The sequence below is a fragment of the Mastigoproctus giganteus genome, chromosome 5 (assembly GCF_048544385.1).
Source record: "Mastigoproctus giganteus isolate SK-2022 chromosome 5, ASM4854438v1, whole genome shotgun sequence".
Taxonomy (NCBI): domain Eukaryota; kingdom Metazoa; phylum Arthropoda; class Arachnida; order Uropygi; family Thelyphonidae; genus Mastigoproctus; species Mastigoproctus giganteus.
The window spans coordinates 185,995,606-186,012,203 of record NC_143579.1 but is presented as its reverse complement, the minus strand read 5'-3'; the positions used below and the strand labels follow the sequence as shown (position 1 = coordinate 186,012,203).

At 36.7% G+C, this 16,598-nt stretch overlaps 1 protein-coding gene across 1 annotated transcript in view; it reads left to right on the top strand.

Annotated features, from left to right (window-relative positions):
- Positions 1–16,198, top strand: part of LOC150085929 (arylsulfatase B-like) — a 167,309-nt gene extending 151,111 nt beyond the window's left edge. The window contains exons 9-10 of the mRNA XM_090373587.1: positions 3,752–4,095; positions 16,039–16,198. Of these exons, the coding sequence (XP_090229713.1) occupies positions 3,752–4,095; positions 16,039–16,173 (479 nt within the window). The 3' untranslated portion in view covers positions 16,174–16,198. The remainder of the gene's footprint in view (positions 1–3,751; positions 4,096–16,038) is intronic.
- Positions 16,199–16,598: the final 400 nt, after the last annotated feature.

The following is a 16,598-nucleotide window of genomic DNA, read 5'->3' as shown; positions in this document are numbered from 1 at the left end:
TGCCTCACCATGCCTGACGACGGAGTGAATGCCGGTCCTTTTCCTAAAGTTGTCAAACCAGCCCCGACTGGCTTTAAACGAGTCTTCCGATTCCTCGTTTGTGGAAGTGTGTGGGATCTGCTTCAGCAAATCACCGTAAATCGCTCGTGCCTTCTCACATATGATACTTTGTGTTAAGAATCCTCCTTGAAGCTGCTTCTCTGTCACCCACACCATCAGTAGTTTCTCCATTTTCTCATGGAGAGAGGTCCGGAGCTTAGAAATTATTGTAACGCCCTTGGCTGGCGTTATACCCTTTATCAACTTCTTCTGTTTAAGCACAGTACATATCATTGATGTGCTACGCCCGTACATCCTCGCCAAGTCAATTACTCGCACACCTTGCTCATGTTTTTCTATGATTTCACGCTTTAATTCAATAGACATCATCTTCTTCTTCGGACCCATGGTTATAAAAATAAATTTGATAATGTTTTGTAAATGTACAAAAAGCAAAAAATGCGAACCCAACTTATCAAAAATGCTACGAAAACGAGGGAAACAAGCACACAGACTGAGGTCTAGTCTGAGGTGGGAGAAACTGTTAGACGCTGCACACGACCGCAACATGCACCCCGCATGTTGGGGTCATGTGCAGCGGTGTAGTGTGCGATTCCTCGTATCTCAAATCTTGCTCTCATCTCAAAGCAAAATATCGCTCGCTCGGCGGCTCGTATCTCAAAACACTCGTATATTAGGGCACTTGTATATCGAGGTACCACTGTATTTAATTTTGTTAGCATTAAACCTTGTGCTATTCTTAAAGAGAATAAGATAAATCTTCTTATTGCAAGATACTCAAGTTGTAGCACACCAAAACAAGGTCCACAAGTTGTAGCATACCAAAACAAAATCCACTCATGCACACCTTCTCGATGGTAAGCTCTCGAAAGTACGGGGAGTATAACCAATAATAACATAATTTTGTAGCAGTAATATAATTATGCAGCATCAGCCAAAAAAAAAAATTTACAAAACAATTCCCTCTAAATGTTTGTCCAGTTCCTCCTTAAATTTCTTTAACCTATCAACTTCCACAACGCCAGATGGAAGTTTGTTCCAGCAATTAACCACCCGCTGGCTAAAGGCAAATTTCCGCACATCTATTCTACATCTGTCTTTCCTCGATTTGAATTTATGCCCCCTTAGGTTCGTAATCTGAACAAGTGGAAGAATACCATCAGAATTCAGCATGCTCAACCCATTCATGGCCTTATCCACCTCAGTCAGATCACCTCGCAGGTGCCTAGTCTCCAGCCGCTGCAATTTGCAGAACTTAAGCCTCTTTTGGTAAGAGGATCCCTTCATTCCCCTCACCAATCTTGTTGCCCTTCTCTGTACACGCTCAAGCAAATCTACATCCTTCCTAAAATGAGGCCTCCAGACCTGTATGCAGTACTCAAGGTGTGGCCTGACATTGCCTTATACAAAGGGACAATCACCTCCTTTTCCCTGCTAGCAAAATTCCTGTATATCATTGACAAAACCCCATGAACTGCCCTGGCAGGCTGTCTGCATTGCTCAGAAAACTTCATATCTGACTGCATAATTATTCCCAGGTCTTTTTCATTTTCTACCCCTTAAGTGTAGTACCACACAGTTGGTACATTTCTCTGGGGTTACTTCTACCCATATGTAGTACTTTGCATTTGTCAATGTTAAACTTCAGTTGCCACTTCTCAGCCCATCTTCCCAAATTTTCTAGATCCTGTTGCAGTAGCACACTGCCATTACTGTCATTAACAACCCTGCCAACCTTTGTATCATCTGCAAACTTCGACACTAAGTTTGATATACCTTTATCAATATCATTGATAAATATACAAAACAACAGTGGACCCAACACTGAACCCTGTGGGACTCCACTAATAACATTATTCCACAAAGAGCAGCACCCATTGATTACTACCCTCTGTCTTCTCCCACTCAACCATCCTTCTATCCATTGTAGCATCTTACCCTTAATACCATTCTGCTCCAATTTGTACAATAGTCTTCCATGCGCAACAGTATGAAAAGCTTTCCTGAAATCCAAGTATATGATATCAAAATTATTTTTTGCATCCAGTTCCTTTGTAACCACATCATAATATCCAATCAAATTTGTCTGACAAGACTTTCCCTTAACAAACCTATGCTGTGTCTGAATTATTGCTGCAGTCTTGTTTAGATGATCCTGCAGTGTATCTTTAACCAGTGACTCCTTTATTTTACCCAGAACAGAAGTTAAACTAACTGGTCTGTGATTACTCATGTCACCCTTCGATCCCTGTTTGTGATTTGGGGATGCATTTGCACATCTCCAGTCCGTAGGGACCTCCCCTGAGTCCAAGGATGCTCTCATAATTATGGCTAAGGGTTTGCTTACTTCCCTTGCTGCCTCCTTTAATATAACTGGATAGATCCCATCCACCCCCAGGTGCCTTTCTTGTGTTTAACTTCAACAATTTCTCCTCCACTTTGCTCTCAGTTATTACAAAATCATTAAGCACCCTGCTACAATTTAATAACCTTCTGGCATTTTCAAACCTTAATAACTCCTCATGTGTGAATGTAGATGCAAAATACTCATTCAGTTTGTTTTCTATCTGAGCAGAATCATCAACAGTCGAACCATCGATATCAAGTGGACCAATCAGATTTATCCCCTTCCTTTTAGAGTTTATATAAGTAAAGAAATCCTTGCTGTTTTTCTTAGCATCCTTTGCCAAAGATTTCTCATAATCTGCCTTTGCTTGCCTAACCTCCTTTGTGACTTGATTACAGACTAGCTTATATCTGCCATAGGATTCTATGTCGCCTGATAATTTATATGCATCCCATGCATTTTTCTTCTCTGCCATGAGTCTCATTAATTCATTTGACAACCATTTAGGCCTAAACATTGCACAGTATTTCTTAATAGGTATGAAACTTTTAGTAGCTTCCACGATTAATTCCTTGAACACTTCCCACTTAGAATTTGCTGTTGGTAGCATCATCAGTTGATCCCACTGTACAGAATTTAAAAACAGTCTGAGACCACTGTAATCACCTTTACGGAATCAAAAACCCTTTCCTTTACCCCTGATGGTAATTATATCTTTAAGTAAATCCCACATCAGTACACTGTGATCACTGCCACCTAATGATTCCTTTATCTGCAAATTCTTAATACACGAATGATCACTGCTGATAACCAGATCAAGAGTATTACCCTCTTGATCTTGAACTGGTTGCCTCTTGAACATGCTGCTGCAGAAAGTAATCATCCCTATTAAGAAATGCAGCTGACACTTTTATCCATTTGTATTTTGAGTAGGAAAAAATTCAGTTAGATATTCATTTATGATTGCATTATAAGCATAGAGGGTTTTGAAAAAATGATCCAAATCACCTTAAATTACAGGTGTTTTTTTTTTTTTTAAATAACCACTACCATTATGAATAATATTTTTATTTTTGTAGTGAATATAATATTTGTAACAAAAATTGATAAATATTTATAAATGTCCATACTTATAATTTTATATATGTTCTTATTTATAACTTAATTCTTTTAGTTATAAATAAATTCATAGTTGTAATATTTTCTCACACTTTAAAATATAACTTGAAGCAAAGAATATTACCATATATTTTTATTTATGATCTTTTACTAAAGGGGGAGAAAGTTTTTTATTGTTTAAATATAGGTTTGGAAACTGTTTAGATATATATTTTTTACTGACAGGTGGTGATGTTAAATCTCTTGGTGAAATTGATGGTTTTAATATATGGAATGTTCTTAAATATGAGCATCAGTCTCCTCGCACTGAAGTGCTTCTTAATATTGACCCAATTTCTGATGTTTCTGCAATAAGAGTTAAAGATTTTAAGTTAATCCAGGGTACACTATACGATGGATACTATGATGGATGGTATGGACCTGAAGGTACTAGAAGTGGCCCTTCTCTAAACTGTGGGAACAAACCTACTAATGCATCTTACAACTGCAAACCAGCTGTATCTCCTTGTTTATTTAATGTTGTTGAAGATCCTTGTGAATACAAAAATTTAGCAGAAGAATATCCTGAGGTAAGCAAGTACCTACACATAAGAGTGGCATGTTTCTCTATCTTGACTTTAAAGAGTCATTTATTCTGATAGTTATTTCCATTAAGAATTAGCTGCTAATTATTATACTGTATTACATTGGTCAGAATCATTTCCTTCCTGAAATAATTTCAACAGATTCTTGTAGGAAATATGTTCAAAAATTCAGATATGTGCTTAAAAAGTTCTCACCCCCCCCTCAGCTTTCAAATATCATAGGTTAATGCCTGAAAACCAAGACCTGGTTTTCGGTCATCTCTTCCATCTATTTATTTATTATTTTTTTTATAGAGCATTCAGGAGCTTTCTACATTAGAGAATGTTCTGGAGCATTCTGGAATATTGTTACAGGTGGAAGAAATGTCAGGATGTTTCTGGAAGGTTCTAAAGCTTTTAATGGAGCCATTGTGAAACATTGTGAGCCTTTTAGTAACTTCTCTACCAGTATATATATGAGTGGGTTCCGCACCAAACAAACACTTTCGTATTTCAAAAAGTGTATGTGTTTCAGAGAGCGAGTGAACAAAGTGAACAAGTGTTTTAGTGAATTAGTGTTTATAAACATGTGTACATTAGTACATTAGTGTAAATTGTGAACCATATTTAAATTAGATATAAAAATCTACAATTTCTTAATTGTGTTCTTATGTGTGTGTGTGTGTACCTCAACAGTACATGAAATATGTTGCGTTCTTGCTGAAATAAGCTTGATAACATTTGCAGAGAATTGGTATTAAAATTGCAGTGGAACCACTATCACAACTTGTTAGAAAAGCCTACGAACTATTTTGTATGTAAGGTCAGAGATCAAGATAAAGTACGGGCTCCAAAGATTTCCTGTAGCTCACATTCAAGAACATTAACAGGCTGGCTTAGAGGTACTCATAAATCGATGCCTTTGCTTCTGGTGATATGGCGGGAACCTCAATACCACAAACAATTGTTACTTTCACACGACCAATATTTATGGTTTTTCTGGGAAATCCAAGCATAAAGTAGAGTATCCCGATACTTTCCTACAGAGTGGAAAACAGCAAGCATAAAGCTAATACTAAACAACCCGACCAAACAACAATATCGTCCGGAGTTCTATCGCCCTATTGCTCTCCTCTCCGTTCTGAGTAAAGTCTGTGAGAAGCTCCTTGGGCAGAGAATAGATATACACTACTATTCCGCCCATCTAACTGCCAAAAATTGATTTGGTTTCAGACCGGGAAAATCAACAACAGACGTGCTTGAATGCATTGCCAAAGTGGTCAAAAACTGTATTTGCAAGTACCTACCTAATGGGACATTTGACACCCTGTGGTGGCCAAAATTCTCTACAAACTCAGATGTGCAAATCTCCCTGACAACCTATTCAGTGTCATCTCAAGTTATCTCACAAACAGGGTGCCTCCGTAGCCAGGTGGGCAAGAGCAGCAGTGCATAGCACACGCTTCTTGATTATACCGGGATTCGAGCCCGTGACCACCAAATATGGAGGATGCGGAAAGGTCAGGGAATGACCACTGCATATCCCTGGAGCAATATGGTCTTAGTTGCTAATACTCCTAAAAACCAAGCAACAACTCACAAACAGAGCTATCATAGTCCAAGCACCCTTCTCCACGGTGGCACGGTGGGCAAGCAGATTTACCAGGCTGTCCGCAGGGATCAGTTCTTGGACCTATGTCCTCGATGAATTTCTAAACATGGACCTTGGAAAAGTGCAGACGCCTTGCCTATGCCAATGACCTCACCCTGATCCTCGCCGCAGATTCTCGGGCACAACTAGAAATTGCAACAAATCAGGCTCTTACAACCCTCCAGGACTGGGTGCAAAAGCACCAACCACCTCACTATATCACCAGCCGAGGGTGCTGTGGTCGTGGAGGTGAACAGTCGCATCTGCACGATGCTCGACTTGATGTAGACGGCAGAAAATGATTGTAGGATGACTCAGCTGGATTATGTATTTTCTTCAAGCATTTCACATGGAGGGGGTGGCGCCTCCATAGCCAGGTGGGAAGGAGCAACAGTGCGTAGCACACGCTTCTTGATTAGACCGGGGTTCGAACCCATCACCACCAAATACAGAGGATGCGGAAAGGTCAGGGAATAACCACCGCATATCCCGGAGCAATATGGTCTTAGTTGCTAATGCTCCTAAAAACCAAATAACAAACAACAACAACATTTAACATGGATCTCTTGATTTCTAAGGTAACCACAGATGAAGAGAAGTAATTTATTTGAGGAAAGAGCTTTGTTCTTGATAGTTCATATATATTTTTGTGTTTTTGAGCATATTTCTGTACAGCATGATTGCTACAGCGCTAGCTATCTTACTGCCAGAACCCTTGACTTTCCCACGCCTCAAGGACCCAAAAATCTTAACTGTATTAGACTGAAAACTAGTTATATCAAGGTTATCTTTAATGGAGAACTTAGATCTAGTAATAGATTTAAGATATTTTTAGTTTGTAAGATAGTTTCCTTTGTTAAAGGTGATATTCCTGCCAAAACCGTGACATCCCATTACTTCGGTTATAACAGGTCTAATTTGGGAATAGGCATCAAATTATTTCTCCCAACAGAAGACAAAGCATAATATGGACAAATTGATTGAAAAGGACTTAAATATGGAAGAAAAAATGCAGAAACCAGGAAACCGTAACTTAAATATAGAGAATATCCCAGACAGACTCAGATAACAGAGTTTTAAGGGATAGAACCCACAACAATAATGAGGAAATAAATAACTAAGACACTGAAGCATGTCTCAGGCCCCCTTGGTATGAAAAGGGCAAAAAAAGGGAGAACTCAAACAGAAAATAAAAAGTGCAAAGAAAAAGGTAGTATTGAAAATACAGAGAACAAAACAGAAGAGGAAATAAGGTTTGAAACTATTAACCAGATTCAAGACCCAACAAAACAAATTAAAGAATTAAAACTTTACTTAGAAGACTTCCTCCACAAGCAAACAAATAGAACAATGTCTGCAACAAGACTATAGATAGTAAACTGCTTAACAGCCTTGGAGCAGAGAGTCAGAGTTGAACACAGAAACGGAGGTTTAAAAATGAAAGTGGAAACTGTGACAGAAGAAAAATATAATTATAAACATTAAAGTATGCCCAAGTAGCAAGGGCAAATAAAACAGCGGCTACACAGCAAAAAGAGGTTAATAAGACAAAGCAAACCCAGAAATAAGGAGACAAACATTGTCATACTAAAAGCAATGCCTGACTCAGCCCACAAATCTAGTGATGCTGTCAAAGAAACAGTGATGACATAACTAAAGCCCTACTTAAAGGACATAAAAATTAACAGTATGAGAAAAGTGAAAGAAAATGGGGTGCTACTGGAAGTAGCAAATAAAGAGGGTTTAAAAAAGGTAGAGGCAATAACCGAAGTCTCACAACGTGGACTTAAAACAGAAAAGCCAAAAGGAAAAAATCCTCACATCTTAATTTTTGGTGTACCAGAGGCAACATTAGAAAAAGACGTGATGATGGATATACAGAACTCCCCGACTTACATAAGGGTTACTTTCCACGAGATGCTACGTAAGTCGGAGAATTTCCCCCATGCTTGTGCAGTACTTGCAACTGTGATCACTTAATTGATTGAATCAAAGAAAAAAATGTTCAATGAACATGTAAATAGAATTATTTATTGTATTTATTCAATTTTTTTTATCTCATGAGCAGGAAAGATTACAAAAGCGTGCATTTTAAAAAATTTTAAATAGACAGGCGTAACGTCAGTAAGTTTTACCTCTCGAGCATCATTGCCAGAATTGATGCCGCTGAGGAGGTAGTAGTAGTAGTAGTAGTAGTAGCAGTGGCATTTGATGCAAGAAAGCAAGTGTATGAGCTTATGCAGCATCAGCCAAAAAAAAAAAAAAAATCACACCATTCCCTCCAAATGCCTGTCCAGTTCCTCCTTAAATTTATTCAACCTATCAACTTCCACAACGACAGATGGAAGTTTGTTCCAGCAATTAACCACCTGCTGGCTAAAGGCAAATTTCCGCACATCTAATCTACATCTGTCTTTTCTTAATTTGAATTTATGCCCCCTTAGGTTCGTAATCTGAACAAGTGGAAGGATCCCATCAGAATTCAGCGTGCTCAACCCATTCAAGGCCTTAGACACCTCAATCAGATCACCGTGCAGGTGCCTAGTCTCCAGCCACTGCAATTTGCAGAACTTAAGCCTCTCTTGGTAAGAGGATCCCTTCATTCCCTTCACCAATCTTGTTGCCCTTCTCTGTACACGCTCAAGTAAATCTACATCCTTCCTAAAATGAGGCCTCCAGACCTGTATGCAGTACTCAAGGCGTGGCCTGACTATTGCCTTATACAGAGGGATAATCACCTCCTTTTCCCTGCTAGCAAAATTCCTATATATCATTGACAAAACCCCATGACCTGCCCTGGCAGCCTGTCTGCATCGCTCAGAAAACTTCATATCTGACTGCAAATTACTCCCAGGTCTTTTTCATTTTCTACCACCTTAAGTGTAGTACCACACAGTTGGTACGCTTCTCTGGGGTTACTTCTACCCATATGCAGTACTTTGCATTTGTCAAGGTTAAACTTCAGTTGCCACTTCTTAGCCCATCTGCCCAAATTATCTAGATCAGTGTTTCCCAACCTTTTTTTTACCATGCCCCACCTAAGTCTTTCTAAAATTCTGATGCCCCCTATGTAACGTTGGGAAACACCGATATACATATTTTTTATATTCAAAAATTGAATTATTCCCTAAATGAAGCCTAATTACAACTTGTTCAGGACACAAAACTTAGGTTTTAGGAAGAAATCATTAGGAAATTATTAAGAAAAAAACAGTAAGTAAATTTTCAAAACATATAATGGACAACTAAAATTCAAGTACAAAATAATTTATATGAAAGATTTTTTTATAATATTTTAATTTTTAGTAATTATTATTTAATTGTTTAATAATTTCAACATTCCATGTGAAGTCACTTCTAGATGAGTGCACTAAATTTAGTGAGACCCTTGTGCTTGATGCTTGCCGCAGAGAGATTTTATATTGGGCTCCAATTTAGTCAGCTTCAGTCTCAAGTCTCCCCGTTTTGTGATATCCAGTCGATTTCTTTTCTTTAGGAACAAATCATTTATGGCACTAAATCCACATTCAGCTAAATATGAAGATGGAAACGGTAACAATAGCTCTCTTACAAAGTTGGTTGAATTTGGGTATTTAATTTCTGTTTCATCACAAAGCCATGCCATCGCTCCTTTTATATTGAATAAAGTTTTAACTGACTCATCATTTTGCATTTCTGAGAGTTCTTCTTGGTACTGCATTGATACATCAGACACATCCACTAACATTGGTTGCATCATCCAGGTTGGAAAATCAATTTGTTTTAAATCAGAAAACCTTTCTTTTAAATCAGCGGACAGAATTTTCAGATGATCGACAATAACAAGTACAGCGGTATCAGTCACTTCACATTTTTGCAGCCAACGAAACTGTTCAAAATTTTTGTTACAAATATATTTTTGACATAATTCAATAAATGTAATGAAACCAAATATCTTCGCTTTTGCATCGACGAGAGTTTTATTTGTTCCTTGAAGTTGTTTATTTAATATATTTAGTTTTTCAAAGATATCGGCTAAATAACTCACAAATGCTTTACCATCGACCGTTAACAGATGCTTCATTTCAGGTTTGTCACTTAAAAAGTCACTAATAGTATCAAATAGTTCCATGAATCTTTTCAAGCAGTTCCCTTTCGAGAGCCACCTTACTTCAGTGTGAAGTAAAAGTCTCACATGGTCTCCATTTTGTTCTTCACAAAAAAGCTTGAAGAGACGCTCACATTTGGCATTAGCTTTAATAGCATTGACACATTTTATAACTGATTTTAGTACTTCATGAAGAACAGGCGAAATATTTTTAGCTACCAAGTTTTCCCTATGAATAACACAATGCACAAGAAGCATTTCTGGATTCTCATCTTTCATCAATTTTAAGCAGCCATTTTTCTTGCCCATCATATTAGGAGCACCATCTGAAGCGCAAGATGTTATATTTTTCATTGGTATATTATTGTCATCTAAGTAATTTTTTAGCTTATTATATATATCTTTGGAGGTAGTGGTGCTCTCTAATGATTTACAGAATAACATTTCTTCAGCAAAATTACCTTTATCAATATATCTCACATAAGTTATCAGTACGGCTTCACTGTCTCTCAAAGTTGATTCATCCATTTGCACTGAGAATTTTCTTGTTTTCAGCTTTCCAACAAGTTGTATTTCAATATCTTCACTCATTTCATCTATTCTTCTGCTAACAGTATTGTTATTGAGTGGCATAGCTTTCACGTCTTTGTCATCTTTTTCCAGAACTGTTTTAAGAAATGCTGATATTGATGGTTTGATTAAATTCTCTCCTATAGTATGATTTTTCCCAGATTTAGCAATGAGTAAAGAAATTTCATAACTAGCCTCAAGAGTACGATTGACAGTTGCAGTATGAGCAATAAACAGAGACTTTAATGTTGCTCTTTTTTCAAAATTCTTCTTTAAAGTTTGAAAGTAATCTAAATCTGAATTTACATGAGCATTATGTTTCGCCTTCAAATCCGCCTCAAGACGACCTCGCTTCATTGATTCGTTGGTCAAGCATTGTTGGCATAAAAGACAAAAAGGTGACCTTTGATCGTGGATAGCGGGTATGAAACCAAATTTTAAGTATTCCTCTGAATACTGACGAACTTTTTTTTTACTTGCACTACTCATTTTACTGCGCAACTGAAAGAAATAAATATAAGATAAATCAAAAACTAAAAATAAACTATGCATTAAAGTTAATTTAATTTTATTTTAATATATCAAAATTAATTATTAGTACGCTTTTTGAATGAATAAATCACACGAATTACTGAATTCGGGCTATTAAATCTGTGGTCTCTGTGAACAAGCAGATAAGTCTAATTTGTCAAAAATGAGATAAGTGCACTATAATAAAATATTTATTATTTACTATTATGTGACACGCAGCTATCTTCGTTATTGTAGTTTTAGCGTGAGTAATAAATATTTGTATATTCGAATATATGCGTGTTTATATGAGAGTGTGAAGTTTATTTTTCCTCTCCTGCAAATTCGAGTTTTTGGACTTATTTGCTTATTTACTGAGACCACAGAAATACATATATGACAAATACATACCATTGTATATCACGGTTCTTCATTAATAATAATTCTGTGCGTGGACAAAGTAATTTTTATTTTAATCTGAGATCGTCAAACCTATCCAAATGTACAGTCACGATGCCCAAACGAGCGTTTGTATGAAAGGAATTACCTATTTCATATAACACGCTGAGTTTGCGGTAGGCTACAGTAGACAACCACTTTGCTTGCACATTGCATATGCCATAAGCAATCGTCCAATACAGTATGTACTATTCCTTCACTAGGCATAGTAAGCAATACTCTCCGAGCAAACTGTAGTTGATATTACTCCAAACTTTCAAGTGCAGCTCTATAGAAAGTACAACATTTAACGAATGCTTATTTAAAATTGAGATACCAACAATTCTTCTTTTGTACAAGTTAAATCATAGTAGGCGGTTGTTTTAAACTCTAGACGAGCAATTTTTGAATTGCCCCCCTGAACAATCAAATTGCCCCCATGTGGGGCGTGGGACCCACGTTGGGAAACACTGATCTAGATCCTGTTGCAGTAGCACACTGCCATTACTGTCATTAACAACCCTGCCAACCTTTGTATCATCTGCAAACTTCGACATTAAGCCTGATATACCTTCATCAATATCATTGATAAATATACAAAACAACAGTGGACCTAACACCGAACCCTGTGGGACTCCACTAATAACATTAGTCCAAGAAGAGCAGCACCCATTGATTACCACCCTCTGTCTTCTCCCACTTAACCACCCTTTTATCCATTGTAGCAACTTACCCTTAATACCATTCTGCTCCAATTTGTACAATAGTCTTCCATGTGCAACAGTGTCAAAAGCTTTCCTGAAATCCAAATATATGATATCAAAATTATTTTTTGCATCCAGTTCCTTTGTAACCACAGAAGGCTGTGGAGAGTTAGAAGGGGTCAGCCACTCAACCTTGAGAAAGAACATTAATGGATGACTGGACAGTGACTTTTTTCTTTTCATCGTAGATTTCTTTGTAGCAAGCAAGCATATCATTCACCCCTCTGTTAACTTTTAAGAATTGTTTGCTGTCAGGATCCATCTTCTCAAACCTCGCCATTGCTGATGCAATTTCATGAAATGCATTGCCATCTCTCTGCCGATGAAGCATCTCAGATGCTCATTTGGTTCATCTTGAGCTGCGTCAGCATTTTCTTCTTTCACTATTGCTGCCTGCAAGTCAATATGTTATTCCTTAGATAATTCCTTCTCTTCTTCCTCTATTAACTCCTCCATGTCTTTGGTATCAACCTCCAACTGAAGTAGCTCTGCAATCTTTACAATCTTATCTGTAACCTCTTCATTTGATTCGTCTTTTTCAAATCCTTCATAGCCTTTTACATGCTGTGGGCATATTGTCTTCCATGTGCCATTTAAACAACTTTTAGTAATTTTTGCCCAGGCCTTATTAATGTTTAAGATGGCGTGGTAAATATTGTAAGATTTCCAAAAGTCTCTCAACATAATTTTTCTCATCGTCTACTGCAGACAATGCTTGAGCAAATGTAGTGTGTTAATAGTATGCTTTTAAATTCGAAATAACACCCTGATCCACAGGTTAGATTTGTGAAGTTGTGTTTGGAGGTAGAAATATGACTCTCGCATTCGAATTGAAATCATCTAGACGTTTAGGATGTCCAGGGACATTATCTAATAGAAGCAAAATCGTGAAAGGAATGTCGTTGTCTTTACAATATTTTTCAACATCGGGAACGAAGCAGCATTTAAACCAATCCTCAAAGAGAGACATTGTTATCCATGCTCTCTGGTTCGATTGGAAATGCACGGTAGGGTGGCTTTATTGATGCCCTTAAATGTACAAGGATTTCCAGAATGGTACACAAGCAGTGGTTTTAATCTGTAATCTCCTGCTGCATTAGCCCCAAGCAAGAGCGTGGCCCTATATTTTGAAACATTGAAACCTGACATTGTCTTTCCCTCTTTGGCAATGTATGTTCGATCCGGCATTTTTTTCAAATACAGAGCAGTCTTGTCAACATTAAAAATTTGCTGCATTGAATAGCCGCTTTCATGAATAATTTTTTCCAACACATCACAAAATTTCTCTGCAACTGCAGAATCGGCACTGGCGACTTCACTGCATACTTTAAAGTTGTGGAAACCAGCACGATGCTTGAACCTGTTAAACCACTCGTTGCTTGCCACTAACTTGGGTTGGGATCCGCCGTACTTATCCTTAATATCTTTATAAATACTTGTTGCTTTTGCTTGAATGGTCATTAGACTCAGGGGCACTCAGTACTGAATCTGATTTTCCATTCATATTATTAACAGCTGTTCCATCCTGAATTTTAACAGGAAGCAAAAAAAATGTTTTTTTTTTTTTTTTTTTGTTTGCTAACTAGTGTTATTGCCTCTGCCAGTTCTTTGGTCAGCTGATATCAATGATCAGTATATCGAGGATAGTAAGCAATAGCATCATAAGAGAGTGATTAACCCACCATTGATTAATCAGTTATGTCCAGCAAATCCCCACCTTAACACCAAAAACCTAATTATTTTGTAATTTTATATAGTGATTGTAGTTCTTTCCTGAAAAAAAAATTTAACAAATTATATTATTATTTTTTAATTTATATTTTAGTACCAAACAAATTCATGCATACACCCATTCCCAGACTAACATAATTTGGTTTAACATGGTTTTTAAAAGTAGGACTGGTTTTCAACTAACATAACTGGTCATTTGGTTTAGCATGATTTCTCTATGATCATAGAAAGTGAATGAAGCATTATGCTTCTTCCACTGTGCATATTTGTTCATGCTGCTTTGTTAACTTGTGACATCCCACAATTCAATATGCTTTTTGCTTTCTTCATCCACTGTCATGCTGCTAACATGGCCACTCAGACCCCCAGTGATCATGTGATTTAACTTGTTAATTTGTCTAACTTTACAATATATTCAACCTCAAATGAAATCAGGGGTTGTAAAGATCAGAAGTGTGGTGATGGGAGTAAGAATATAGAAAAGTTAATGCTAGAGCAAAAACTAAATGTAAAGTTAAGTGCTATGAGAATAGTGAATAAGCGTATGATATTCATGATACAGCTGTACAGTGAAGCAGCATTACAAATTAAGGCAATCTATGCAAGTGTAACTTCTTTAGGTGCAAGCCAGTCATCCCAGAGCCCACAGTCATGGAAACAATGTCTGTGATTTGGATAGAAAACCTGAGGAGCAATTCATCAACTAACTCTTTGCTATAAGAGTAAAGCAAATGTTTAACATCAGTGAGACGGTCACTTTTGAAAAGGATCCACAAGAGCAAACATTGGAGTGACAAGCAAAAAGAACTAGAATTTAAGGTGGCAAAGAATCATGTGATGTTAAGGAGAAATTCAAACAATAGCAAAATTTTGAAGCCCTGTAAAGAAGCTTTTATTCTTCTGTTGGGTAAAAGCTTCTTTACTTTAAGATCATAGGAGACATTGAGTGGGGAAGTGTGTTTGGTATCCTAGGAGGTGATTTACTGAGATCATCAATACATGAGTTAGAAGAAAAGTAGGGTGCTAATAAGTCAGCTTTAGCTTTAGTCGAGGATGTACTAGACCCACTGGGTTGTAACAGAGTTAGAAGTAGAGATGGACAAAGTGTTGTAACCAGTACTTTTGGCCAGTGTCCAAAAGGCTTGACTACCCTTGAATGAGAAGTTTTTTACTCTTATAATTTATTCCTGTTTATAATTGAATTTGGATTGATTAATAATTTTTTTACAACTGTTGCAAGCTTTAGTGTAGGCAAAAAATGAAGCTAGAGATTTGGACACAAGTGAATACTTGTAAGAGCACCAATGAAATCTGTGGTAGAAGAGAGTGAAACCTATAAAAAAAGAGAGACATATGTAAAACAGGCATTTCATGCACTAACTACACTTTAAAAGAAATAAGATAAGAAATCTAATCTTGTGCAACTGTATATTTAGTTAATAGGAATTAAGAAAACTAAATAATTCAACGTATCCTCAATGAAATGAAAATTTTAAAAAAAAATTTTTAAAAATAGTAGTGACAAACTGCAGTGACTCAGTTTTTGTTTTAGGTGATCATGATGTTTTAAAGAAGTTAAACTGACTTAGCTTTCTAACTTTATATGCCAAGGTGACTATGGGTCAACAGTGTTTCCGCCTGTAAACAGACCCAACTGAAAATAGACACAATTTAAGTGTCTATTCACAGTTTGGTTTCTGTTTTTCAGGATGCAAAACCAAATGAATTTATCCATGCAGCTTCAACTGAGACTGACTTGGCCATGGCGTGAAACTAGCTAATAAAAATTTCCTGTCCTGATAAGAAACATTTCTCAACTTTAGCTGGTTAGTTATTGAAACCTAGAAGCCTCTATGGCAGTCTAATTGCTAGTAGCAACTAGACTGCCATAGAGGTTTCATATCATTTTGCAAACCATAGGAATTCTTAAAGGATTTTTCACTGGAGACTTAATTAGCTGGTCTTGGGCAGCGGTGTAAAAGTTCTCCCCAGGATTATTCTGGATTTTTAATTATGCAAACAGACAAAATGGTTCAAGAAAACACAATTTACAACATCAAACATACTGGTACTGATATTAGGACTAGCTACAGAAATGGATGACTATGAAATAGTATTTTTTTACAAACAGTTGTAGTTAAATGATGATGTTGATTTTTGGATAGAATTCTGAATGTTTTTTTATATTTATTTTTCAGATGGTGAATTATCTTTTAAACAGACTTGAATTTTATAATAAGACTGCAGTGCCAGCTGGCAATAAGCCCCCAGATCCTAGATCATATCCTCAGTATCATGGATATGCTTGGGTGAACTGGATGGATTCTGTTTAATTATGGTAACAGATAAAAATATTAATATGAGTAACCATGTAGTGAAAGATAATCTTTATTCATTAAGTATTTGTTAGTTTATACTGCTTTAGAGCTGTATAAACTGTTATTAAACATTTACATTTAATAAAGCTCAGGATTTTGTAACAAGAGAACTTAATTCTTTAAGTGAGTAATTTATATTTCACTTTTTATATGCAGATAATTAAGCAACAACAATACGTAATAATCTTTTTTCTGTGTGTGTATATGTCATTTTTGATGTTGCCTTTTTTTTTTTTTTTTTTTGTACAAAAAATTATGTTATAATATACAGGGTGTTTCAGTTAAACGTTTCAGAACTTCTAAGAGGGGTAGGGTACATCCTGACAACTCGAAATCATATAGCAATGTGGGGTCGGAAATGCTTTCCTGAAGCGGTGTTG